A 26,618-nucleotide genomic window follows, 5' to 3' on the forward strand; every position below is an offset into this window, starting at 1 on the left:
AGTATATACCGTAGACCGACTTGGTACAGTCCCTATCTCTTCATCTCCTTCCCAAGCTTCTTTGGTAGCATCTTGGCTGAGAAGTGTGGGGCAGTTACTTGAGGTAGCGGAGGAAATGCTGGGTTTGTTAGGTGGGAGGGACTCATGTTAGATGTTGTGGCTACCCCACCAGCAGGGAATTGCTGTGCAGAAGGTATCAGTGGGAGCGTTCTTCTTCATCTATGGTGAAACTTTCTTGTAAAGGTGCTGCAGAGAAACACAAACATGCACTGGGGTTTTGTTGTTTATCATAAAAACAAACAAAGAAAATGACTGCTATATTCTATTGATTAATCAGCTTTATTGTTAAACTAAAGGTACGTCTCAATGGCATTATGCAATGCTGAAAGCATGCTCTCAGAGGTAGCAGGAGCAGTAAAGTGGCAGTAGCCCAGCAGTCCATCTCGACTTTCATGCCCTACATGCCAGCAGGGCTAATTCATCCAAGCAGAGTCCTGTGGTAAGTTGTTCCCGTGTTCAGATTTCAGTGTGTATCTTTCTTGCATGTAAAGTTATTCACACTGCTATCTTGTTCCACAAATCTCTTCAGCAACTGCGGTCTGTGTGTGGATACACTTTATATTACTGTACCTCAACACAAGCAAAAATGGCAGGTGTCAGTCTTACTGTACTGAATAAATGGACTATCTCAACACATGTAGTTTTGCCATAATTTGAAATATTTTAACAGATGAAATTATATTGCATAACTGCTACGATGTTCGCTGTACAGATGCCCCAGCTGTGTATACCAATATTGTTAAATTAATCAGTGCTGAAATAGCGTCTTGTGGGGCTAATTATCTTTGCTAATTGTGGTTATTTGAAGAAACCCAGGGAAATTGCTTAAGATCTGGAACAGTTCCCTGTTAATTTTGTACTGCTGCTGTATGTAGAGCAGTACAGCAGAGCTTTATATAGGGTAGAAAAAATGCTTGCATGTGTTTGAAAGGAATACTGACTTGCTTTGCCTTTTTGAATAGTTAGTGGGTTGTGCATATATTTCTTGTCCACAAAAACAATTTCCCATGAGTCCAGGGAGAATTTTCAGCAGAAGTACAGACATTTGAGCAGGGCAGGACTGAGGAATGACACACTGTCCTTCCAGCCATCCAGTTACACAGGCGGGATAAATCACCTTTTAATTGGAGACTGCATAGTCTGAATTGTATTTCTGCCACATTTCCTCAATATACAGCTGCACAAGGAATAAAGGATGTGATAGCTTCTTTGCACCCTCTGTCACCTATATGCTCCCACCCAAATGACCAAACTTTAAATAATGATAAATTAGTTACTAGTGTTTATATTGTTCGGGCAGCCTGTTTTCCTGCAGTAAGAAGCCAGCTAGGTGTCTCAGTTGTCATAGGGAGGCCACCTTCCTAAAAATTATGCCGTTCTCTGACCTGTTCTAGGTCTCACAGTTCAGGCTAATCATTGACAGGGCTTTTACGATCACAAGCTTTTAGTGAAGCTTTGATAAGACACTCCAGCAGTTCGTGGCAAATGAAGACAGTCTGCACGGTGGGGACTCCGGCGAGTGAATGGATTTTTTTCAGCATCAGAGCAAGAAACCTGACTTTTAACACTGGCACTGTAAACCAGCGTAATGTGTGGCCGACGACTGGAGAGGTTCGTTGCTTTTTGGACATTAGTTTTCACAAAGACAGTTACAGGGCTTGCTGGAGAGGGAAGACCTGTGTGGAAAAAGGACCCACACTTCAGCCCTGTGAGTGAAACACAGATGTTTTTGTATGACACTTTCCCCAAAGAGTTTCTCTGGGGTGTAGGGACAGGGGCTTTCCAGGTGGAAGGCAGCTGGAGGGAGGATGGGAAAGGCTCCTCCATCTGGGACCACTTCATCCACTCGGAGCTCAGGGATCCTGACAGCACAGACGGTGACAGTTACACTTTGTTGGACAAAGATTTGTCTGCTCTGGATTTTTTGGGAGTTACTTTTTACCAGTTTTCAATTTCATGGTCAAGGCTTTTTCCCACTGGAGTGGTAGCAGCTCCCAATGAAAAAGGACTCCAGTATTATAACACCCTTATTGACTCTCTGCTCTACAGAAATATTGACCCCATGGTTACGCTGTACCACTGGGACCTGCCCTTGATGCTGCAAGAAAAATACGGGGGATGGAAAAATGAGTCAGTAATTGATATCTTCAATGACTATGCCACCTTTTGCTTCCAGACCTTTGGGGATCGTGTTAAGTATTGGATTACAATCCACAATCCATATTTAATTGCTTGGCATGGGTATGGCACAGGTATTCATGCTCCTGGGGAGAAAGGGAAAATAACAACCGTCTACTCTGTAGGACACAATTTGATCAAGGTACAGTATAGTAAGATTTTACAAACTGATCTTGCACTGCCATGGGAAATTCTGGGAGGAATCAATCATGTAATCAATGTTTAAAAAAAATATGAAAGAATGTGAAAACACTGAGAAATAACCCTTAGCTAAGGCAGTATTTTTTTAATCCTCATGCTGATTTTATTGTTGTTGTCAGAACAGCTGATTCAGTAATTACTTGTTTTAAAGTGCTTGTTTACCACTTTATTTAAATCAGGTTTTGCCTACAAAATCTGGCTATTAAAGAACATGATTTTATTTATTTATTCTCTCCACTTAGTTAAACACACTGACATGACCATTCATTTGGCTACACTAAAATAACTCTTCTATTAGTTTAAAATTAAATTTATTTTCATTTGCATATTGGATCAGTTGTATTAGCAATAGGGTGTGTATATATAAATATGATTAGTTCTATCTTAGTAAAATCATATCTCGAAACATTTATTGCTAAACTAGCAAGGTCAGCAGTTTGGGCGTTTGTAAAACCCAAATGTCCTCTTCAGTATTTGAGTTTCAAAATCACATTATTTCCATGATATTTTCAACATTTTAATTTTTATGTCAGTCTTATTTATCAGCTGTCTTCTGCAGAATTACACATCCAAAAATCTCAATCCCATGATGAACAGCTTCGACAGCTGCAGTACTGGATCTTAAGTTCATGGTATTCTTTCTTTAGGAAGGACAAAATGAGGTCTGAAGTGGGTCATATTTTTTAAGGAAAAAGTGCAGATGTTGTTCCTGGTATTCTCAATAACATTACAGAGTTTATAGCAACACCTCTGACAGATTGTTAATTTCATCCTACAGAGTAGCTAGTTCATATGCATAGGAGCGTATATTCTTATTTTCTCCTGCTATAATTTAAAACATTTTCTAATAACAGCAGTTTAATATAAGAATTAACAATATCAATACAGCATGTTTTTCATCTGTAGTGCTCAAAGTACTTTACTTTGAGAGCAGGTCACTATCCTGTCTCTGATAGAGCAGCTAGTATAATTCCCCCTGCTTAAACTACTCCTGTCTGTCACAAAGAGAATTTTTCTACTACCTACCATACATTATAAAGGTAATTAATTAATAAATCTGAATATATTTGTCCTACAGAAAGAAGTATGCATGTAGGAAAAAATAGTTGCCAGAGTAGTTAAAAATATTCTGCAACTGACTGACCATTTCTGTTTCTTGTGTTTGCTTCTGGGTTTGAACCTGCAGAATTTTTCAGAAAATTCACACTGTAGTCAACAGTTTTACATAGAAACATAGAAAAGTCATTGAGCACTCTGAATCACCAACCAATTTCAGGCTTGGCACAAGAATGATTTAGCTATTGAGATTTGTGAAGCATCTCAAAGAGAACTGATGCTCAATCATTTGTTTCATTTTTCAAGTGCTATATAAAATATATTCAACATAATACATGTAAAAGATACAATGTAAGTTTGTAGCATTTCTTGCCTTCATTTCTGAGTAGCACGATCAAATCGGGGGTACCAACTAGGCACTCTCTGCATTTTCCCACTCTGTAAAATCCGTGTAAGCAGCACACAGGGAGCAGTACCTCTGCTGAAGAATCAGTTGGGTGTTCCAGGAAGCCAAGCACAGCTGGGTCTGATACACAAATTACTGACCTAACTTCATTGGTCAATATTATTTAACTCTCAGACTTGATCTGATAGTTGTTCTAGTTTTAAAGTGTGAATCTGAGTATAAAATAAATCACTTCTATGAAAGAGTTAATGAGATTTCCAGCAATACACAATCCATTGACTAGTATTTTATTATTCTTGGGCAGAAGTTATTTTTATGCTGTCTCTTTCTTACAGCTCCATGAACATTACCTAAAGTATTAGCAGCTTATTCTCTTTCCGAAGATTTTAGGTCTTCATGAAGAATCTCAGATTTGTAGTTATGTATTTGAGGAACTGGAGTTTGATGTTCAGGGTTGGAGGTGGAATGGAAGCTCTTGAGACAGCAGTAGACATGAGTCAACTCTTCCTTACAATTTTTTTTTCTTAATAAAATGTAATTAAAGTCAGCCATTCTACAGAATTCATAGGTGGTATTATGTTTCAGTTCATTCATACACGGAGGGTGATAATTGTTACTGATCACTGTAAAAGACCTGATACTACTTCCATGGAAATAAATAGGAAATTTGGAAGTTTGACACTTACAAATTATAAATTCCTAAGGGATTCACTTAGATAAATCTCTATTCAGTTTTATGATCATTACCACTAACAGAAGGAGCATGTGGAATCTTATACCGAATGGAGAATGGCCGTCAAAAGTGTATCTCCCTTGTTCATTAAAGGAGACTGTACTTCCCAAAAGCGACATTGGAAGACAATTAATGATAACATGTAACTTGCCATGTGACATTTGAAAGACACATCAAAGAACATACAATAGCTATGAGCTTGCTCCTGAGGCAGCTGTCATACCAAGGCAGAGAAGAAAAACCTGCACACAGAAAACCGAAATGGTTTTCTTTGATTTTACAGTAAATAAATCTGAGAATAAGCAAGAAAATATAAAGCAGATGAATCATGGTTGGAGCTAAATGAGATATATACCTGATATATTATTATCATTTTCTCTGGATCTAGTTATGTTCTTTTACTTAGATTGAGTTTTGTAAATATCACAAACTGCAGACCAAGCTGTCTTCTTTTCCTCCTCTGTATCAGTGCCCTCTGGGCAGTTCTGCCTTTACCATATAATGGGCAAAAAGGGGCTGCTTCTTTTTTTCCTGTTAAAGATCATTCACACTCCTTTTTATCTGACAGCAGAGCCCAGGAAAAAACTGTCAGGATAAGGTCTCCCTAAAAATTTTCTTCATGGACACACCTCCGTATCTCATACTGGGAAAAGGCAATAAATTCACTTTCAAACATGGTGTCTCCATATAGATCCGTCCACAGACCAGGTTCATCTCTGCGCCCAGCTGCATTGCTCCCAGCTCTTTGGTAGCTCTCCCTATGCCAGCACCTCTTCTTTAGGGACACTGCTGCCTTTGGGATCTTTGGATGAGCATGTCCCAGAGAAGTCCGATAATTCATTCTCCTTAAAAACAAATTTCTACAGAATGAAGGGGGAATAGTTCTTATCTCTGTGTCCAACCAGACACTTTCTTCCCTTCCTCCAAAGGGGCCTCCTTTCCTCAGGATCTAGAAAGATGAAGCTACACCAGTGCCCGTATTTTTTACAGGAGGGAAATCTGTCTCCATCAGGTACGGCTCTAGGGTGGACAGCAGAGTGGTCTATGCTTGTAAATGTCTTCACTGGAACATTTTTCAACCACTAGTAGCCATAGCCACCAGTGATGAGGTTAAATTCAGCCCTGATTCACACTTTTTCCATATGATTTGTTATTTTCAGGTTAGCTTTCTTATTATTCTTGGAAATTGTGAGGAAAACCAAAATCCAAATGCAAGACGGTTAGCATACGACAAATTTCATAGTAAAGCCTCAGTCCTTCAAACCACCCTCTTAGAAATTTAGCTGCCTACATCTCAAGAGCCCTTTTTTTCTTCACAAGGACTGAGCTTCAAAGTCAGTTTGCAAAATAAAGGCTTTAACTCTACTGACAACATGTCATCTTTACTACAGACCAAAAGGGCCTTGAATTGAAATATACTCTCCAAATAAGCCACACACACCTGGCCTTCTTCTGAAGTGATACTTAACACCATCATCATCAGACTCTGCATTCTAGCTCTTCATGGTTTAAAAAACAAATAATTAAACATGAAGCCAGAATAATTTTACTAACATTTTTTAAATTCTAGTTTTCCTAAATATTCTTGCCCTCCAGCACACTAAAACAACTCCATATACCTCTGACATTGTTTTGAGTGCTCATTGCTGAGACATTCAAGGAAAATTGCTTGACTTTAACATATCTTAAGAATTGGTCTTTCAATAGTAAGCTCTGTGTACATACATGATAAATTACAGGATCAGAGTTTGAAGAAGAGAGGAGAACAATACTGTTGTCTTGATTTTATTAAATTGACTTATCCAGGCTTTTTACAGGGTTAATACTAACTGACTTAGCAGTCCCTCTGACTTTCAAGTCTATGGAATAATTTCTATATTAATGTGTCGCATGCATCTAGAATAAATACACAATATTGATCTAGCTTTCACTGTGTACTTAGCCTTGACATTTGTCCTTGATCTAACAAGGAAAGTGAAAGATTAGGGATTAAACTCTAACTGAAAAAAGATTAGTTGAGATTTACTCAAAACAGCCGATTTGAGCTATGATACAGCTTTTAAATTGATGTTTGTTTCATATGTGGTCTTACAAAACAAATTATATTATTCAGTTGGTTCCATCAACAGTAAGTTTGCACTTAGCAAACACCTTCCACCTGAGAATGTTAAGCTGCTTTACAGATAATTAACAATTTAAAACAGAATTATAGACAAGCAAATGTTATTGTCTCTACTATGCCTGTAGCAGCCCTTACTACAGACAGTGACAATTTTTTTTCCATAGAGTTAACCCTCAGAATTAAGCGGTATCAGTGACACATGTGAATTTGTGTATGGGAATCCTATCTTGACTCATTAAATTTAATTATTTGTACTTGAAGTCTGCTCCTGTAGAATTATACCTGTGACTGTATTCTCTACTGTAGACAACTTTTTTACTAGAAATTTTACTTTTTTTCTAATCAACCTCCTGAAAATGTGTATGAATACAATGACTTGTCCCTGATTGTCTTTTACATGTCAGTATTGCATTCTAATTAGCTGGGGTTTGGCAAAGCCATCTTTCTCCACTTCACCTAGAAATGTGTGATTGCTAAGATTTACCTGGTGCTGTTGTCACGCTGCTTGGCACTGTGCATAGCGCAGCTGGCTTCAGCAGGGTTTTTCTTGTTAAGCCAATGCAACCATATATCTTTGGCTAAACAATGGTGTTAGTAGCCTGTGTCTGGGGAAAAAAAAATACTAACCAGGTGAGAAATCACTAGAGGCAGAGAACAAAGCAAGTCTGGCCTCAGCAGTCACCCTGGGCTGGAGGGACCTCCAGGAGAGGACAGCAAGGATAACTGAGGAAATGGCCCTGACCGCTTAAATTTTCTGATGAGACAAGTAAGAAATCCATTTTATAATATTTTAACTGTATCTTGCAATTTGCCTGTGATTACAGTTTTGCTGACTTCCCTTTTCAGCTACAGAACCTGCATTTCAAAGGTTAATGTTACTTTATCAGTATTTTCAAAGACAGACCTTGAACAAATGTTACGGGCATGACCTTAGAAACCATAAATAACTGATACACAAAATTCCACAAACTGTAATTCTTTGGTGCTCCCTAGCTTAACCAAATATCTACCACATCAGGTCTTCTGTTTTTTTTAAACTGTCAAGGCTGGTGTTTCTAGATATATTAACTGAAATTATAGTCAAAGGTAAGCAATGCTGTTTGGCTTGGTAATGGTGGTGGTCTAATGGCACTCTGAGTGTTTCACAATGCTTCTCGATGTTTTTTATGGGCGCAGTTATTTTCTTTCTGTCTTAAGAGTGTAAAGCCACACTTCAGGAATAAGGTAAACCCTGAGTTACTTGACAACTCCTCAGCTGGGAGAGATCAGCTCCCTTCCCTTGTGTCAGATCTTCTGCTGTGATTCATGCTGCGATCCAGAATCACCCTTCTCTGACACCTGAGCTCTCCCCTTTTCCTCTGGGACTTTGACAATGCTAGTGGTCCTTCAGGCTGTCGTGTATTCTTTTTTTTGTGTAAATTTCAGCTGCCGTATTCTCTTATTTAAGTAATTAGCAACTTGACATTTAAAGGTAAATAGAGTGTGTGACAATGTTAAGCATTCTAAAACAGGATGATAATCAGAAAAATGGAATTAAGATGTGATACAAGGTATGCTTTGTCACTAACTTGAGTAGCAAAACTTCTGTCTGTCCCAGGGCAGTCAATATTTGGCCAGCTACAAGTACTAAAACATGCCATACCCAATAGAACTTATGAGATACTGCTGCCAAATTACCTTTTGAAACCAAGGTGTTGTTGCTCTCTACTTCAAATGAAGCTTCATTCTGTGCTGTTGCATGTGCTGTCAGAAAAAATATTATTATAGCAGCTTCAAAGAAGGAATGAACTAAAATTCTGGATCAAAATTCTCATACAGAACTGTGAAACTTGACGTTTGGGTTCAAACTTCACAGCTGGGTCCTTTCTCTTAAGTTTTTACATTTAGGGACTACACAAATATCAAAAGTTGAACACTTGCTCATATGATTAGGCCAAACTAAACCAAATGGAAGTATATCCCAAGAAGAGGGATGGGGTGGATGTAGTTTGAAGAGAGTAAATCCAGGTAGCCCCCATAGCACAGAGCAGTTAATAGCACACAGCCAACATGGACAAAGGACACATCATTTGAGATGCATAATTTATGGAACAATTTTAAAGATGGTTTAAAATTTTAACTGTATCAGGAATCACTGCTTGACAAAGAAAGACATAGATGGGACTGTCTAGATCATGGAGATCAAATCCCACCATGAACAGCTGTTTAGTCCCAAAGTGTCTGTGTAACAGCTATTCACATCCCTGCTGGGACTGCTCGTGAAATTTAGACCTATATGAAAAGGCAAAAAGCCACAGCCTTGATGTGTTATAGGAACACCACGCATGAGATACCGAGCATTACCATCATCTTGAGGTACCTTGCAGTATAACAGCGATTACCCTTTACGACTATGCAGGGTAATTAGCGTGCCTTAACTGTTTGTTAATATTTCCATAGAGGCCTGTGGTGAATCAGATGCAGCCACCTGCCTGTCTAGCTGCCAATGTGCACAGATGTGTTAGAGACTTACAATGTAATGCTGTTTTTCTCTCATCAGGCTCACGCAAAAGTTTGGCATAACTACAAAAAACACTTTCAACCATATCAGAAGGGGATGATGTCCATAGTATTGGGATCCCACTGGATTGAACCTAACAAATCGGAAGATGCTTTGGACATTTCTAAATGTCAGCAGTCTATGGAGAGAGTACTCGGATGGTTTGCTAAACCCATATATGGGGACGGTGATTATCCAGAAGAACTGAAAAATAAATTCTCATTTTTGCCACGGTTTACTGAGGATGAAAAAAACTACATAAAGGGAACAGCTGACTTCTTTGCATTTTCCTTTGGTCCTAATAACTTTAAACCTCCAAACACTCTACCAAAAATGGGACAAAATTTGTCACTCAATTTGAGGGAAGTACTGAACTGGATTAAACTGGAGTACAACAGTCCTCGAATCTTGATTGCAGAGAATGGCTGGTTCACTGACAGCCATGTGAAAACAGATGACACCACAGCCATCTACATGATGAAAAACTTCATTAATAAGGTTTTACAAGGTTTGTACACAAGTTAGTTGTTGGATTTTTGGAGGGCTTTTTATGATCATTTGATACTAAGCTCTGTAATGATTTAATCATTTTTTTAAAGAGATAATGGTGACTAAGTTAATTATTAATTATTTATACTGCATCAGTACAAGTCATGGATCAGGATCTACTCATTCTAGGTGTTGTACAAGCACAGAAAAAAAGACAGTCCCTGTCCCAGAAAGCCGAAGTCCAACATCTGTGTTGGTCAGAAATTAATGAAAACAAATCTATTGGATATCCCTTTTCACTGCTGACAGTCTGCCTGTAAAACCGTTGTGCAGGTACATACCTTGACAACGGGAAGGTGAGACCGTGACTACAGACTGTCATTGCCATGCTGGGGTCCTATTCCAACGTCAAATGCATGAAGGGAATCAGCAGGAGAAGGGCAATCATTTTTCAGGATTATTGCATGCCAAACAGAATAAGTTTTAATAACATAGTTTTAAACTTGGTGTTTGCCCTTCATAAAGCCAGGGTACAGGAGTGCTCTCTGAAGGCAAAATATTTAATTTTGTATGAAATATAAACACTGTTAGTACCTAAAGCCTTTGCAAAACCAGTATTTCTTTTCCCCCTCACCCAGTTTGTAGGTTTGGCACTGGAAGAGGGACAGCTTCTGGTCCCAGAGCCATCCCCCCAGCAGGCTGCCCCACTGCTGGTGCCGTGCTGCAGCTACGGAGTGGCTCGGGTGCCTTTGCAAAAACCTTTCTTATCCTCAGAAAAGGGAAAATACGAGTAATTGTTTACTCTGATGCCAAGTCAGGAAGTACCGTATCATCAACAAATGTAATTAATCTCCAAATGGAGGTTATCCAGATATATTTAAAGTTGGTTCAAATTATAAACTGCACATAGCACAACTGTGCGCTGTGTCCTGCCTTCTCCATTTTTGGAGGAGTTACATTCCAGTATTTGGTTTATGATATTTTAAATACTGCAGTGACACAGCAGGGAAGTCTAGATGCAGGCCTGGATCTGGAGATGTGGAACAGGTAAATTTTTGGACACATACATAAGAAAATCCACAGCGTGTTCTTTTTTTTGAATCGCCTACAGCAGACCTGCTGTAATAACCATCCGTGAATTCACGCTTCTGAAATACTTGGTCAATGTTCAGCCAATAACTGTTTCTCAAGAACTGTCAGCTACATTATTATGTATGCAGATACTTCAATCTCCTCCGCAAAATACAAGATTATCTCTTAACACATTTTTTATGAAGCAAACTTTTAATTTGTCTGATCAGGAATAACACTTGGAACACATTTTCATATTTTTACTTACAGAGAAGTGAGGTATAAACTTGCTGTTTGCAGCAAAATCAGTTAGATCATGGTAACCTCAAAATATCATTTGTAGAGGCCAAATTGTAATGGGATGGTGACTGCTGAGATAGCATGTAGCAGGCTATAAGGAGCTATACTCACGTGTGTGCGCTCAAGGAGAGTGCTGTCAACTTTGCACTGTACGTCTGTAACTCACGGCACTGTGAGTCATGAAAATATATGGTGTGTAACATCACCATTGCAATGAACTGACCTCAATTATGACACAAGTATGCAATTTAAACTACAGCTTCTTAGCAGCATGCATACGCCCGTCGGTGCTGAACCTATTACTTCTACAGGACTCCAAGGCTCCGCCTATAGCAGGCATAGAAATGCCTTGAGATCGCCTTCTGTGGCTGTCACCTCTGGTGACACAGGGACCTTAACTCCCAACTTTGTCTGCCTTCAGCCCCTCGTTCCTGCCCCCAGCCACCCCCTTGTTTTTTAGGAGGAATTTCTTATCCCCACCCTAACGCTCAGTGAGGATCAGACTTCTGTTTCTGCCCTCTCCTTTCGGTGTCACCGCAGACAATACTGTGGACATGCTTTCATGCCGATCCACAGGATCTCTACCTATCACCCACCTGTTAATTCTTTTTACTGCAAAATATACACTAAATAGCGCTTTTCCCCCTACCCATTTAAACTGCCAGAATTTCTCATCTAGGCATGAAGCATCTCAAGTACCACGGCATTTTTTGCTCTGACAGTTAAACTTAGCTCCCATGCATTCAGTATGCATCTAGAAAAAAATATTTTTTTTCTCTGTTGTACCTTATGCTGTCCCTGTATGTCTACTTCCATTTGTTCAACCTTCCTCACTGCAGACACAAAGTACTCATCTTTACTTGCAAGGCTTGTCTGGCCTGTCTCTTCATCCTCTACATCATTCTCCACCTCTGTGTTTTGCAATTGGTATTTTCAGGCATTTTTGTACTTTGGCCCATAGGTTCCCTAATATTTACAAGTCATTTTTCTTGAAAATACATGCCATTGTATTGCTTCGTTACATTCCCTCTTCTCCTTACCAGTATTCTGGCCTTGTCTGTCAGTTTCTTGTATATTTACACTGCAAGCTCTTGGGCTTTCTGATTTCTTCATCCAGCAGCTAGTAAAATACCATGGTGACTGTCAGCGCTGCTGGGTGCCTTGTCGCTCTGCTGCAGGGACACAAGCACTGCAAAACTGCCCCCTGCTGAAGCTGCAGCGTGGTGTGCACAGTGAAAAGTACTGAGAAAATCAGGCAAAGCAGCACTGGGCAAGAACAGAGCTTTAAACGAGAATACTTTGGGTTTATTCCTTGGCTTACCCTCAGTGGACTTCAGGTAAAATGTGGCCGTTCGTCTGCCTGTGTCAAAATCCTTGGTAACCCCCCTTGGTCACTGCTTTGCCCTTAATATTCCAGCCCTTATAAGGTTAACCTGAGCAGTGATCACGAGTTATTTCCTGGCTTAAAGCTGGCGACAGGCAGCTAATGTTGACCATGGAGCCTGGACTTTTTCTTCCAGGCTGCCAGCTGGCACACGCTGTAAGTGGGTAACGAACGTCACGTTAGCTGGTGTCCAGCGAGAAGCTGTTTTGGAAGTTCTGCTGCCCTGCCTGGGGAATCGGGTCCCACATCTGAGAAAGCAGCCATTTTGTCATCTTTCTCGTATATATATAAAAGATTATATGTGTGCTGCTTTGCAAGGCAGAGGGACATAAGATTGTCTGAAGAAACACGCATGTGCTGCATTTATGCTGTGAAGAAATGAAGCGCTTCAGTCTCTGGGTAGATCAACTCAGCTTCTTCTAAAGTCATCACATGTCCCATACCGACATAGTTAATGTGTCAATCTAGAAGCTGGATAGACATTCCTAAATGTTAGAGCTTGCAGAGATCTTTAATAAAGGTAGGGAATTTTAGCTTCATGACAAATACAAAGTCACAGACTAGATCAACTGTTCCACCTTTAATTTTTAGTCATGATTCTCTAATATTATTGCTATATATTACTTGCAAATCATCAAACACAACCTAAAATGTGGATGTGGCATAATACTTCATGTTTGCTCAGAGTAGAAATAAAGTATCCTACAGTAATTTAATTTCTTAAGGAACTAGTGGTGTACCTATTTTTTAATGAATAAACGCTAAGATACATAATGCCTGTCACAGTTTTGCAATGAATGACAATGGGCCAATAACCCTATGAGTGTTGAGAAAACCTTCAAGATTTTCAAAGTGATCAGACCTTTCTTGTAAATATCTCTTTTATATGTTAGAGAACTAAATGTAAGACTCATGGATATTACTTTCTCTTACGCAGCTATTAAACATGACAACATAGACGTGTTCGGTTACACGGCCTGGTCACTCCTTGATGGCTTTGAATGGCAACATGCTTACAACATCAGGCGTGGATTGTTTTATGTAGATTTCAATAGCGAAAAAAAGGAAAGGATTCCCAAATCATCTGCACTTTATTATAAACAAATCATACGAGAAAATGGCTTTTTCCCAAGGGAGTCTACCCCAGGCTTGCAAGCTCAGTTCTCCTGTGACTTCTCCTGGGGTATCACCGAGTCTGTTCTCAAGGTAAGCATAAAACCCCGGGAAGACCACTGGAGGCGGAGCGATCAACAACTTTACTTTGTGAATAAATGCCTGCGTATGGCACCTTGCATTCAGGAATCTCAGTGCACGCTGCAAACAGAAGTTAAGCCTAGCCGTAACTGCATAGGTTTCATTTTGTGTACTTTACAGCTTTTTGAGTGAGCTAGTCACAGCGTGCTGGGTGCTCCTGCAGCAGCAAGCCCTGCTGCGGGAGCCTGTCCAAGGCTGGCCCCCCCCTTGCCCTCCCTCTGCTCGTGCCTGCGTGTGGCACAGCAGATCGGGAAACATCAGACCAAGAAGTTGACCCCAACCGATTGTTCCTGGGTTATTTTTCAACCAGGGGAGTTTCCCGATCCAGTTTGCAGCGTGGCCATAGGGATGCCTATGACAGCGTGACGGAGCGGGTGGCACAGAGCAGGGACAAGGTGGTTGTGCGGAGGATAGCAGAGCTACCTGCAGGCTTGAGGACTCATCTAAAATAACTGAATGAAGCAGAAACAGATTCTTGTGTTGAGCCTGGCTCTAAGTGACACTTAGACATGTGGGTAACAAGCTATTCTTTAGAAAGATTTACACCACGGGCGAAGGTAACAAACATCAGCACATATAGCTTTTACCATCTGAGCTCATGTTTGAAAACAGATCACACCACCTCTTCTCCAAACTGGTTCCTGCAGTATCTATTTCTACTTTAAATTTGGTAGATAAGCTAACTGTATGTATGGCCAGTGTTGGGATTCTCTTTTTGTCATCGCACACAGAAAGATAGTCCAATGACCAACATCAGCCTCAAAAAATAACAACAAATCTCCACAATTTAACCTATTCATTGACGACCAATGGAAAAAAAGTAAGGCTTCTATATATGTTGTTAATACGCAGCATGGAGAAGTCCATTTTCTTAAAAAAATCAGATTTAATCTAAGTATTTTAAGCTTCGCTGTATTGTATTCCAAATCCAAAGTATTTTTAAAAATTGGAATAGAAAACAAAAAAAATCATGTGCTACACAGAGCCTTGTTAACTAGCAGGAGATATAACCAAATGCTGCAAGCTGTCTGCGTCAGATATTTGCACAGGCAGGACTACCAGTAAGGCCAGGAAATACTATGCCACAGTTTCACAAGGTTGATCTTGTCAGCAGTGGCGAAATAATCCGTGCCTGCCTTGTATATGCCCTGGTGCTTGTTCTTACCACCCTGCTCTTCTGCCAGCTGCCTGAGAACTGCCGTTTGCATGACCGAAGAGCGAACTCAATCAGGGAGATGTATCTCTGTGAAACTATAATTTGTGTAGGCTAATGGCAGGGCAAATGCCAGCATGTAGCTGAATAGAAAGGAGAGTGCAATTTTAATGTTTTCTGTAGATGAAGGAATAGAACGGGTACTACCACTAGCACAGACAAACCCCATGTAGGTGAGGTTACCCTCTTCCCCTCGAGGCATCTAAGTGGGACCTTCCGACACCCAGCACTAATCCTACAGCCAAACACAGGCAGAAACACAGCCTACGAGCAAGCATTTGTTTAATTAAACCCCATTGTAACACCTTGTTTTATTTCCACAGGCAGAATCTGTGGCTTCCTCACCGCAGTTCTGTGATTCCAGCCTGTACCTCTGGAATGTCACAGGAGATGGGCTCCTGCACAAAGTTAAAGGGGTGAAGCTAAGAACCCGACCAGCACAGTGCACGGATTTTGTCAGTATTAAAAGGCAACTTGACCTCCTGGAAAAAATGAAAGTCACCCATTACAGATTTGCACTTGACTGGTCACTAATTTTACCCAATGGAGATTTGTCCGTGGTCAACAGGCAAGTTCTTAGGTATTACAGATGTGTGGTCAGTGAAGTGCTGAAACTCAATGTCCAGTCCATGGTCACCTTATATTATCCAACTCATGCCTACCTGGGCCTACCAGGACCTTTGCTGCAGACAGGAGGATGGTTGAACCAGTCTACTGCCTATGCTTTTCAAGACTATGCAGCTTTATGTTTTCAGGAACTTGGCGATTTGGTCAAACTTTGGATTACAATAAATGAGCCTAACCAGCTAAGCAATGTCTACAATAGGAGCAGCAATGATACATATCGGGCAGCACACAATTTATTAATAGCACACGCCATGGCCTGGAGAATATATGATGAGCAGTACCGGTCCTTTCAGTATGGCAAGGTGTCCCTGTCCCTGCATTCAGACTGGGCTGAGCCTGCCAACCCCTACTTTGAATCTCATTCAAAAGCTGCCAGCAGGTTTCTTCAGTTTGAAATAGGCTGGTTTGCCAATCCCATATTTAAGACTGGGGACTATCCAGCTATGATGAGGGAATACATCAACTTTAAAAACAGAAAAGGCCTCTCATACTCTTCTTTGCCATCTTTCACAAGAGAGGAAAAGCAGCTTGTCAAAGGTGCAGCTGACTTTTACGCGCTGAATCATTTCACCACCAGATTTGTGATTCATGAACCTCAGAATGGGAGCCAGTATGAATTTGATCGTGACATTCAGTTTCTGCAGGACATCACGTGCCTGAGCTCCCCTTCTCGTTTGGCAGTGGTGCCCTGGGGAGTGCGCAAAGTTCTCAGGTGGATTAAAAAAACCTATGGTGACATCGATATTTACATCACAGCAAATGGAATAGATGACCAGTCCTTAGACAACGATGAACTTCGAAATTATTACCTGGGAAAATACGTACAAGAGATTTTAAAAGGTGAGTATATGATAGATTCAAGCTCCCCAGAGCCATTTCCCTGGCACAGACGCAGGCATGCCCTAAGCAAGCACCTAACACTTGCCCTAGACGGAGCAAGCGGCTCCAGTTGAGATGCAAGGACTCACCATCAGCATTCACCCCCTGAGGGGCCTGATTCTGCAGTCATGCTCAGGGCAGATACAACACAAAGCAATGCCACTGAGCCTCGCACGTGAAGTGCGGCCACGGCTGCTTCCAGTTTAAACCACTTGAGAAGCCACCTGGGCATGCATATACAGCAGAGCAGTTATTCAGAAGTTTGTAGCATGTGGCACTTCAGACCAACAACTCCCAAGAGACAACTCTATTTTCTACTCTACAAATAAAGGTGGGAGCCTCCTTACTTGCTTGCTGAACTAGAGTCATTGGACAGGAAAGCACAAGCAAGTCCAAGGAGACCTGGAGGGACATACAGAAGAAATACAGCAGGTCACCAGTTTTTTTAAGGAGCTGTTGTTGAAGGGAGTCAAACTCCAGTTCCTGTTCCGCTACTTGCTTTGTCCTGGGCACCTACAGAAATCTAGTTCTTCATTTTAGAGAAAAAATTAGGAACAATTATGGAGGTAGAGGACAAAAATGTTCAAGACAATGATCTTCAGCAATAGCTTATTGTATAAGAAATGCTGCAGGGACCTTGCCCCTCCCATCCCTCTTCCTCCAGCCAAATGGTAAAAGGAAAGCAGTGAGCCACAGGATACCAGTACCTCAGTACCTGAACCATACAGCCAAAATGAGATGTACAGTACATCCCCGAGCTCACTGTTCCCTAATGGTGAGCACTAGCAAGTTCCCTGATCAGGACATGGGGCATCTAAAAGCTCTTCTGAGGCACCTGTGCCCAAACCTAGTCTACTTTATCATGGTTTCTCCTCCCTAGGAGCTAGCTACGTAAAAAATGAGATGGATCTACTCATGGCTAAGCATGGCTTCAGATTACTTCGAGACACCAACAAGAAATAACGCATTCCCCCACCAGTGCTTAGCTCTTTCTCAATTACTACAGAACTAATGAGCATTTGCTTATTTATTTGCCATGCTGATTTCATATTGCAAACAAGAGAACAATAAGTTATTTAAGGAAAGGGTTGTTTAAGGGGGACTTCATCATAGCATTCCCATTATGATTTTCAGATAGCATGACTTTACAGTACTCTCAAAAAGATTCTCACAATTTACAGTGTTCTTAACCTGGGTCACATCTCCGACTATGCTCTCTGCTTACAGAGGAGAGATGTTTACTTTACTCACCAAGGCTGCTATTCACGATTTCATAATTTTCACCAGACACTTGGGTGCGGCAGTATAACGTACAGTCACAAATCCTGCAGGGCTGACCAGCTGGGTTTGGAGCAGGGCACAAATTTTTGGAAAGCTCCTCTCATGGCACAGATAAGCAGCTGCTCCCCTGGAATCATCACAGCTGGGTTCAATAAAGAGCAGCATCTGGCTTCTCCCAGGAAAGCGAGCTCCCAGCACTAACCCTGTTCAAATCCAGCTTTCACAAAGTAGGTCCAGAAAATTACCAAATTCTATTTTTTTTAAAACAGTGATGCACTGTTTCTACTTAAGACAGTTGAGTATTAGTAGAAGCATTTAAGTGTTACCTAAATATTTTATGATGCAATTACACTTCTTGTATTGATAGATTAATCATTTGAAAGCTGAACTCATTACCAGAAAGTCTGCAGGTCATACAAGGTTTTATTAACATTTGGCTTGGGTTTTGTTTTTTTTTTTCTCTTCCCAGCATACTACATTGATAAGGTCAAGATTAAAGGCTACTATGCATTTAAACTGACTGAAGAAAAATCTAAACCCAGATTTGGATTCTTCACTTCAGATTCAAAAGGAAAGCCTTCAATAAAATTTTACAATAACCTGATCAGCAACAACGGCTTTCCTGCTGACTATTCAGTCTGTCGTCCCTCCAACCAAGAAAGGCAGTGTAGCTTCTGCTTGTTTATTTCTCAGAAGAAGCCATTAATATTTTTTGCCTGCTGCCTTTTCTCTACCCTTATCTTGCTTTTAACCATTATTTTTTTTCAAAAAAGAAAAAGAAGAAAACGTTTTAAGGCAAAAAGCATCTGGTGCATCTGTGTTTCATTTTAAAAAGGGGGCACAAGCTCACTTTCAGTGAGATCCATCACTGTTTGGATTCTACAGAGGACGATGCAGATCAGACAACTGTAGAAAAGCACTACATGAGTCACTCCAGTCACACACCCAAGCATTTAGTTTGAAAATGGAAAGTAGTTGTATGCACAGGAAGAAGAGCTATGATGACATTTGTTTCTGTTGAAATTACTTTTATCCACCTACTGTACACAGAAAATAAAATGCAACTATTAAAAAAAATGAAAGAAGAACATTTTATGACTATCCTGTGCCTTGGAATAACTTTTCAAACAGTTTGACTTGAAAAGATACTAAGCTGAGAGAACTGATATGCACTTTTCTATGAACGTCTGGACTAAAGAGTTTTGTGATGTATATTCATGTTATCAATGTCGTTGAGCATGAAACTGCAGTTGTTTGAGTTTACAAATAAAAGTATTATTAAACCCCACAAACTTTCAACTATGTACAAGAATGGAATATCCTGGGCCACCTTCTGAAGATAACCTGGATTTGTTCTTTTAGAGGTAACTCTGTTACTGACCAGCATAACTGGATCTCTTACATATGGGGTGAAGCAGAGATCAGACATTAACATTTTAAGCAAATGTAACAGGACCCACAAGAGACAAGTCAACATAATATACAATCGCTGTTTTTCATCTCCAAAACCAGGAAGCCATAAAAAGTTTTACTAGCAGAGAACATCAAAATAAAGATTAAAAAAAATTAAAAATTAACCCACTCAAGAAAGTGATGAATGTAACTCTAAATTGCACTTTTTCATAGAAATGAATCTGTATTACCATCTTAGCCCTGGTCAAGCGCCAGTGCAAGCCATGGGTGGGATAAAACCACGAGTGTCTTGCTATTACTGCATTAAACAAAAGCTACCAAACCCAGGTATAACACTCTTAAAGGATAAATGAATCCACTGTGTCATTTAAACTTCTCAGGGACCAAACCTGAGGTTTCCCTTGGTCTGGTTCTGGTCATCTCAAAATGACCCCACCAGGTTTCTCCCGGGAACTGCACCACCATGTAGAATTGACATTGGCTAGCCTTTTCAGTCATTGCATCAATCTTCGCTGCTCAGGCAAGTACCGCTACCTCTGGAGGGGTAGAGAAGCTGCTCTAGAAATGGAAAGAAGGGCAAAAAGAGCCATCAGTTAAACACCTGCTGCCTTCCTCCACTTTGCAACCTTCTTTTCCAGTGGTTAGTACCATTTTCAAGACACAGTGAACCCCCCAACCTGTTTCCACTAGACGCTAGTTACCTCAGTCTTAAGGTCCCCAAACCAGATAGACGCACTTTGTCTGTAGCCCAGCACCTCTGAAGAGACAAGGCATACAAACACATTGGCTTTTCCAACCGCATCTGGACACGAGATAGCATCAAACACAAGGTCTACGATAATACATTATGATAAAGTCAACAATAATGTAAATTATGAAAGCGTCATGGCCACTTACAGGCTACTGGAAACTTTGTGGTAGTGCTGCTTAAGAGGATATGCACAACTGACTGAACCCCAGACTCCGAGTACTTGACCCAACCTGAAGTCTCAGTTCATAAACATGAGACTATTTCTCAATTATATTTCAAGCATTGGTCAACATCACAGAAGGTTCATTAATTTGAAAGGTAACTACTAGTAAAACGATGAGGGACCGGCCCATTTTACACTACAAAATGTTCTGCAAGCACAGCCAACAGCACAGGTATTAGGTGGTGCGTACATCCTTCCATCACCCAAAGGCACTGACTAGTAATCACTCACCGCAGCCATGGAATCAACCTGAAGCGTACTATAGGGAAATTCCTCTTGAATCCCATGTGCACTGGGGGAGCACAGAGAATTCTGGAAGACTCCTCTAGCTACATAGCTTGAACCGCTCAAGAACCAATCTTCAAAATGTTAAGCTGGCCATGTAAAATTTCCACATCCACACAGTACTACTACTTTCCAAGGCGCAGAAACTCTATAGAAACCCATTGAACTCTATAGAATTACAAAGTGGGTGCTCTGAGCAACGTTCTGCATTCCTTTGTCACACATAGATGCTTTCCTCAATATTAAGCTTACCCACTGATTGCTAAGTCTGTTTATAAACTATCCTGGTATTTTCTGTGAATCTTTTTTCAAAACTGAATTTAACAAGTGCCAATGTGGATTCTCCCATAGCACAACAGCCCAAATACATGTTGCTACATGGCAAGATTAGCATAGCAACCAAGAAAAAAAAAACAGTTATATCCCCAGAGGACACAAACCACTTGGTGGAACTCGGCAATAAGCTCCGTCTGAACTGAGGTCAAGTCTTCAAACTTCTTAGTTGAGCAATATAGCTAAAGCATCATATTGTCAGACTACTTATTCTATCCCTGTATTTACTTTAAATGGTCATATCAATCTGGTTCTACTGATTGCAGTTTTGTTATTTATCTATTTCAGATTAAGTCTTCACAAGTTTGAATTCCCCTCCAGAAACTACACGGAAATCAGCTTTTGCAATTTGAGGTTCTGCAATGATGTGAAAGAACACTATAGTGTCCTTTCCCCAAGAATAATGCTTTTGCTACTTAAGGCTACAATTTTAAACCACCACTTCGTGGCTTTACACAATGGGACCACGTTCTACCACCATGAGGTTTCCAAATCACAGACTTCATTCAGTCTGAATGTTCTCAGGAGACCGGTAAACCAACGTGTACACAGTGCTAACATTATCTTGCATTACCCTGTGACAATCTGCTTCTCCAAAAGGCCAAGATCTTCAACAGGTCCACACAATCACCATTTAGCTCTTAAAAAACCCAAAAGGCCAAGATATGAAATATTTTTTATTTTATTAACCTCTCAAGTTGTTTGTATTTTGTATCAGATTCTTCAAGCTGGCACCTGCGGGTATAATGTCTCATGGTGGTTTGTTTCAGGATCCAGACAACTGTAAATAAAAAGTTAAGAGCTTTTAGAAAGGTTTTAGCACTGTAAATGTGAAATTGAATTACAGACATGTGACAAGTTACTTTATCTGATAGTTTTAATTCAAGACAGACATTAATAACTCAAAGAATTTAATTTTATTCAGACAAGATTAAAGATGCCTAAACAGAACAACTCATGACTGTTTAACAAGCAGGTAACAAACTGTTTCATCTCTCAAGGAACTCAGAACAGCACCATTTTTTCAGTAGCCTGCAAGTGTCTGGTACCTGGCTGGTGATTTAAAAAAAAAAAAAGTAGTTTATGAAACTCCCTTCTCATCTGCATTCTCTGTCTCAAGCTTAGGTTCGGAAGGCACACAACACTTACTTTATTTGCAAGTCAGCCTGTCTCACGCTGCACAAGTGTTCTGTACCATGTATGCAACCATACATGGCTGAAATGCATCAGACTCCCTTAACAGTTAAAATTCTTAAATTATCCCCAAATCCTTGTACTCAACTTCAGTAACGAATGTGCATACACAATGTGAATAATTGTCCTGTTTACAAGCATTTACACACAAATTACACAGAAGATGTTTATATATAAATTAGGCACCGAACACTTTTTTTAGTGAAGTCAATGTCCAACCCAGAGGAACTTTAATTTAAGAAAATCTTCTCTGTTAACAGCTGTAAACTGGTCTGTCATGCCAGGTCAGCTGGTTTAACATTCTGAGCCACTATCATAACTAGCATTCACAGTGTAGAATATAACACTTCCAAGTGAGGTATTTTTCCATACAGTAGCATAATACCAAGCTGGTGAGAGATGGAAAGTTGCTGTCAAAACACCTAGCAAAATTTAAGTCTTACGATGCCATTTACAAGCACAACAGCATCCCTGTTGGGAACCTGCTTAACCACAGCCTTGTTAAGTAAATAAACCTTGTCAAGTCCCCACATCAGGTAACCACCTCTACACTGAAGACATACAATCTGCATTAAGATGATACCAACCTATTAAGAGTCCTACTCATCCGCCTGCTGTACTGTTCCTTTCTCAGAGACATAGATACCATCCAAGAATTTCCTGATATCCTTGTTCTTGACTGTAGTGGCTTGCTGAATCAAGGCAGCTGCAGTCAAAGCAACATCATTAGCAAAGCAAGAAGTCCAAGCCAACTCTCAGCCTTTGTTTACTCTGTTTATATTTCAACCAATATAAAACTTTCATTTGGAGAAAGGAATTGCCAATCTGAAATCCTGTCAGATCTAATGAAAACAGATTGGCAACTCAGGGCAGTAACAGTTTATTACTCCATGTTTGTACAACTGAAAAGCTCAAGTTTGGTGCCAAAAAGGCCATTGATACTGACTTAAAAAAAAAGTTCAGTGGATTTGTAAAAACATCTAAGTTTAGAAAAAGCATGAACAACAATGAAAGGCAATTAATCTGACTAGAAGGAAAAAAAAAAAATCCTGAGCTGCCATTTGCCTCAGGGTTTCAGAAAAAGACAGCTTGCTAAGTTGACATCTTCAGATAAAAGTGGCCATATCATTGTATCTTCCCACACGTGTATTTTCACAAACCTGAATTGGAGACCAATTCAATGTCATTCCCTTCAAGGATCAGCTCATCCTTCTGGGCTTGAGATACTGCACAGGAAACACCTACAAAAAGGAAAACGCACAAACTACATTGTGAAGATGTTAAGCATACTAAACAAACAATATTCATGTCCTGTCCCAGTCTACAGATCTAGAAATCAGTATTCTAAGCAGTAATTAGCTTCTATGACTTTGTTTACCGATTCCCATAAATCCCTTCTAGGATTGTTCTCCCTCACACTTTCAGAACTCAAAGATTAGTGCAAGTCATGCTCTGGATTGAAAGCAACTAAGCGATATTCCTACTTAAACACTACTACACTACAACATTCATCACCAAAACTGTGTACCAGCCAGAGAATTTTCCAGCATGGCTTCATCAGCTAGGTGGTGCCATTTTCCATATTCATACGTTCATGAAAACACTGGAGTCATCACAATCAACAGTCATTAAAAAAAACCCTGCCCCCTGACAAGTCAAGCACTATGTTTATACTAGCAACATTGCAAATACTCACAAGGAGTAAACACTAGGACACTCGCGAGTCTAACAGGAAATTTTCATTTGCAAGGATAGTAACACAAGTAAGTCTCTACAGTTTGAACTATTTAGTCAGTAGCTGTTAGCTTTTAAGCCAGCACTTCACCATCTTTGAAGTAAATGCCAACTTAAAAAAAATCAAATACAATAATCAAACCCACCTTAATATCCCACAGTAAATCAAAGTCAAAGCCACTGTACGTAACTTCACACTATATCTACCAGTGTTTCTGCACAAATCTAATGCTTTCATCTAAAGCCACCCCAAAACACCGTTGTCACATCAAATATCCTTACCCATACCTCCACCAGAAATGGAACTATCAAAAAAAATGGATATGGAAACTTTTCCCCAGTCTTAAGGAAACTGTGTTTATGACATGTTTTGTCTCCTCCTTTTGGAAGCTTAAGAAGCTCCATCAAATGCCTAGCCTGTTAAGACATTTTGCTAAAAATCCAAGCATGCCAGAAATAAAACCAACAGGGAAGATGATAACTTTGAAGTTTTATCATACATGCTCCTAGACAATCAGGAAATTCAACCACACTTCAAAGACCAAAACTGTGATGTGGTGTGAAACTATTCATGTACAATGTTTAAAACTGAAAGACAAGTCTAAAATTAAGCACCTGCAGTTTATCAACTATAAATGCTGTTGAGATCTCGCGAGTTCCTTGTAACTTGTATTACAATAACTAGCTCTAAACTAGTTATTAGCTATTAGCTAGCTCTCATTACTAAAAAATTAATCACAAACACATTGTTATTAATAAATCTAGATAATGGCAAAGACATCATAATATTACATAAATTGAGATGGTCAAACGCTGCTTCAGCAATCAATCCTTCACCATCTCCTGTTACCAATGGCAGTACCTAAAGACAATACTTTAGAAACAGTGAAGTACATATCCAGATGGGCTCACCTGGCCTCATACGCACTCTGCGAATGTATTTCTCTCCCAAGAAGTTTCGAATTTCCACAAGTGAGCCATTATCCTGTATAACTACATTGATTGGGAAGTGAGCGTACACTGACCTCATCTTGTAACGAAAGCCCTGCGATAAAAGACATCATCAGATACTGAAAGCAGAGTATGTCCAAAAGGTAAACAGATGCATTGAGCTTACTGGACAAATCTAAATGCAAGATATACTGAAAATAGTTTCTTAAGAAGGGCAAGACATTGAGCTCAAGGGACATTCATGCTTTCTTCCACTCACAGAACTTGTCTGACAGAAAGTGCAAGAAAAAAAAAAGTAAAGAAAGAGAGAGCTACATCTTAAATGCTTAGAAAAGCTCTCACTTAAGTAAAAGACTATTGTGAGTAACAAAAATGACACGAGTTAACTATGTTTGAGACTACACTTACCAGTGTGACACCCTTTATCATGTTCTGTACATGGCTACAAATTGTGCGAACTGTTGCCAGCTCCTTTCTGTTACCCCACCACTTGTCAACACGTAGCTGTGTTAAAAAACCAAAATAATTAACAAAGCTTTCAGCTACACTTCAAAACTAAAAATGAAACATTTCTGTGACAAGCTAAGAGCAAAAAGTTCAGATAAACTACTTAAAAGCCCACCTACCAAAGCACAGAAGTGTCGTTCCTTTGACAGACCACTGAAGGCCCACCTAGCTCAAGTCTTTTAAGTCCTAACCCCCAAAATGTAACATTTTTCTTCCCTGTCTCATTACTAACAACTCTTACAAGAAGCTGGGACAGATTGTCCCACATCTCAAGCTGAAGGACGAATTATCGAATGCTAAACATTGTTCCAATGTTGGCCTCCTATGTAAAATTTATCAGCTGTTAAATGGAACACCATGTGTGGGTCCAGTGTTTTAATGACACACTACATACTTGCAAAGATGTAGCTGAAATCAGCCACTCTTCCCTTTTTTTTGTAGTTCCTAAGACTGCACAAAATTATTATTCGTTTATTTACAAAATATCTGCTCTACTTACGTAAGTTGCCAATTCTGAAAGTCAAACGTACAGCTTCAACTTTATCTAGCTAAAACTAGTCAGCTTACATAAGACAGCATACAACGATCAATCCCTTTCCCAGTAACTGGCTGTTAACTGCAAATGAAATCAATCAACAAATTCACTCCAACTGCAAGACTTCCACGTTGCCTGAGTAGGTCCCACAGTTCCATGAGACCAGACACTTTCAGAAAACATAGAAATAAGCAAAAAATTAAATAACGTATCTACAACTAAACATTTTGGTTCAATCTCCTACACTAGCAAGAAGTTTTTTAGTTGTACAGACACCCTCCCTCTCGGCAACGAAAGACGTCTGCAACACGTACCTTCTTGTGTTTCTTTCCCAGGAGTGACAACTCCACATTGATGTGGTTAAAATCCCGTCGCAAGGTTCCTCTGGGGCCCTTCACAATGACGGTCCGGCCCTTCAGTGAAACGCTGACTGGAAATCAAAGGCAGACACATGTCAACCGGCTGCGGGTTCGGCACCGCAAAACGCCTTTCGAACGCACACGCAGACATACCTTGCTCGGGGATGTCAACGGTCTGGTTGCTGAGAATCGTCTTCATTCTGCGAAGGACAACAGACAGAAGCTGCAGAGCCCCGAGGCGAGGCCCCTTCCCTGCGCCCTTTCCGCTCCTCCCCCGCACGCACCCTGCAACGCGCAACTACCGAGCGCCTACCCGCTGCCCCCACCCGCTCTGCCGCCGCCGAACCGGCCCGGCGCCGGGCTCCGCTTCCCACACCGACACGTCCCGCCCGGGCCCCACCGGAGCGGCGAGAAGCGGCGGCCTCAGCGCTCAGCTCCGCAGCGGGGCCCAGCCCGGGCCTAGGCCCGCCGGGGAGGGGGCGGGGGAAGGCGCCACCTCGGGGCTTCCCTCCCGCAGGACTCAGGCCAGGCCGCGGCGGC

General features: G+C 40.5%; 2 protein-coding genes across 7 annotated transcripts; one reads left to right on the forward strand and one right to left on the reverse strand.

Moving 5' to 3' along the window:
* The first annotated feature begins 1,260 nt into the window (after positions 1-1,260).
* KLB (klotho beta) lies at positions 1,261-21,610 on the forward strand. Of its 5 annotated transcripts, none has more exons than XM_056352336.1 (6): positions 1,261-1,635; positions 1,670-2,380; positions 9,296-9,803; positions 13,477-13,745; positions 15,330-16,473; positions 18,263-21,610. In XM_056352336.1, exons 1-6 carry the CDS (start codon positions 1,546-1,548, stop codon positions 18,622-18,624), a joined length of 3,084 nt encoding a protein of 1,027 aa, XP_056208311.1. In that variant the 5' UTR covers positions 1,261-1,545; the 3' UTR covers positions 18,625-21,610. The 5 variants fall into 5 exon arrangements, 3 of the variants coding, with proteins under 3 accessions (XP_056208311.1, XP_056208282.1, XP_056208302.1); XR_008823959.1 differs by having other exon boundaries at positions 1,417-2,380; positions 18,263-20,275; positions 21,065-21,610; XR_008823960.1 differs by having other exon boundaries at positions 1,417-2,380; positions 18,263-20,275; positions 21,087-21,610.
* RPL9 (ribosomal protein L9) lies at positions 21,458-26,389 on the reverse strand. Of its 2 annotated transcripts, none has more exons than XM_056352384.1 (7): positions 26,232-26,388; positions 26,034-26,149; positions 25,086-25,181; positions 24,639-24,771; positions 23,153-23,233; positions 22,580-22,698; positions 21,458-21,579 (listed from the first exon to the last, which is right to left on the reverse strand). In XM_056352384.1, the coding sequence occupies exons 1-6, from the start codon at positions 26,275-26,277 to the stop codon at positions 22,592-22,594; spliced, it is 579 nt and encodes a 192-aa protein (XP_056208359.1). In that variant the 5' UTR covers positions 26,278-26,388; the 3' UTR covers positions 21,458-21,579; positions 22,580-22,591. The 2 variants fall into 2 exon arrangements, with proteins under 2 accessions (XP_056208359.1, XP_056208368.1); XM_056352393.1 differs by having other exon boundaries at positions 21,506-21,851; positions 26,232-26,389.
* Between the last annotated feature and the right edge of the window lie 229 nt (positions 26,390-26,618).

The sequence above is a fragment of the Falco biarmicus genome, chromosome 1 (genome assembly GCF_023638135.1).
Source record: "Falco biarmicus isolate bFalBia1 chromosome 1, bFalBia1.pri, whole genome shotgun sequence".
NCBI classification, from domain to species: Eukaryota; Metazoa; Chordata; class Aves; order Falconiformes; family Falconidae; genus Falco; species Falco biarmicus.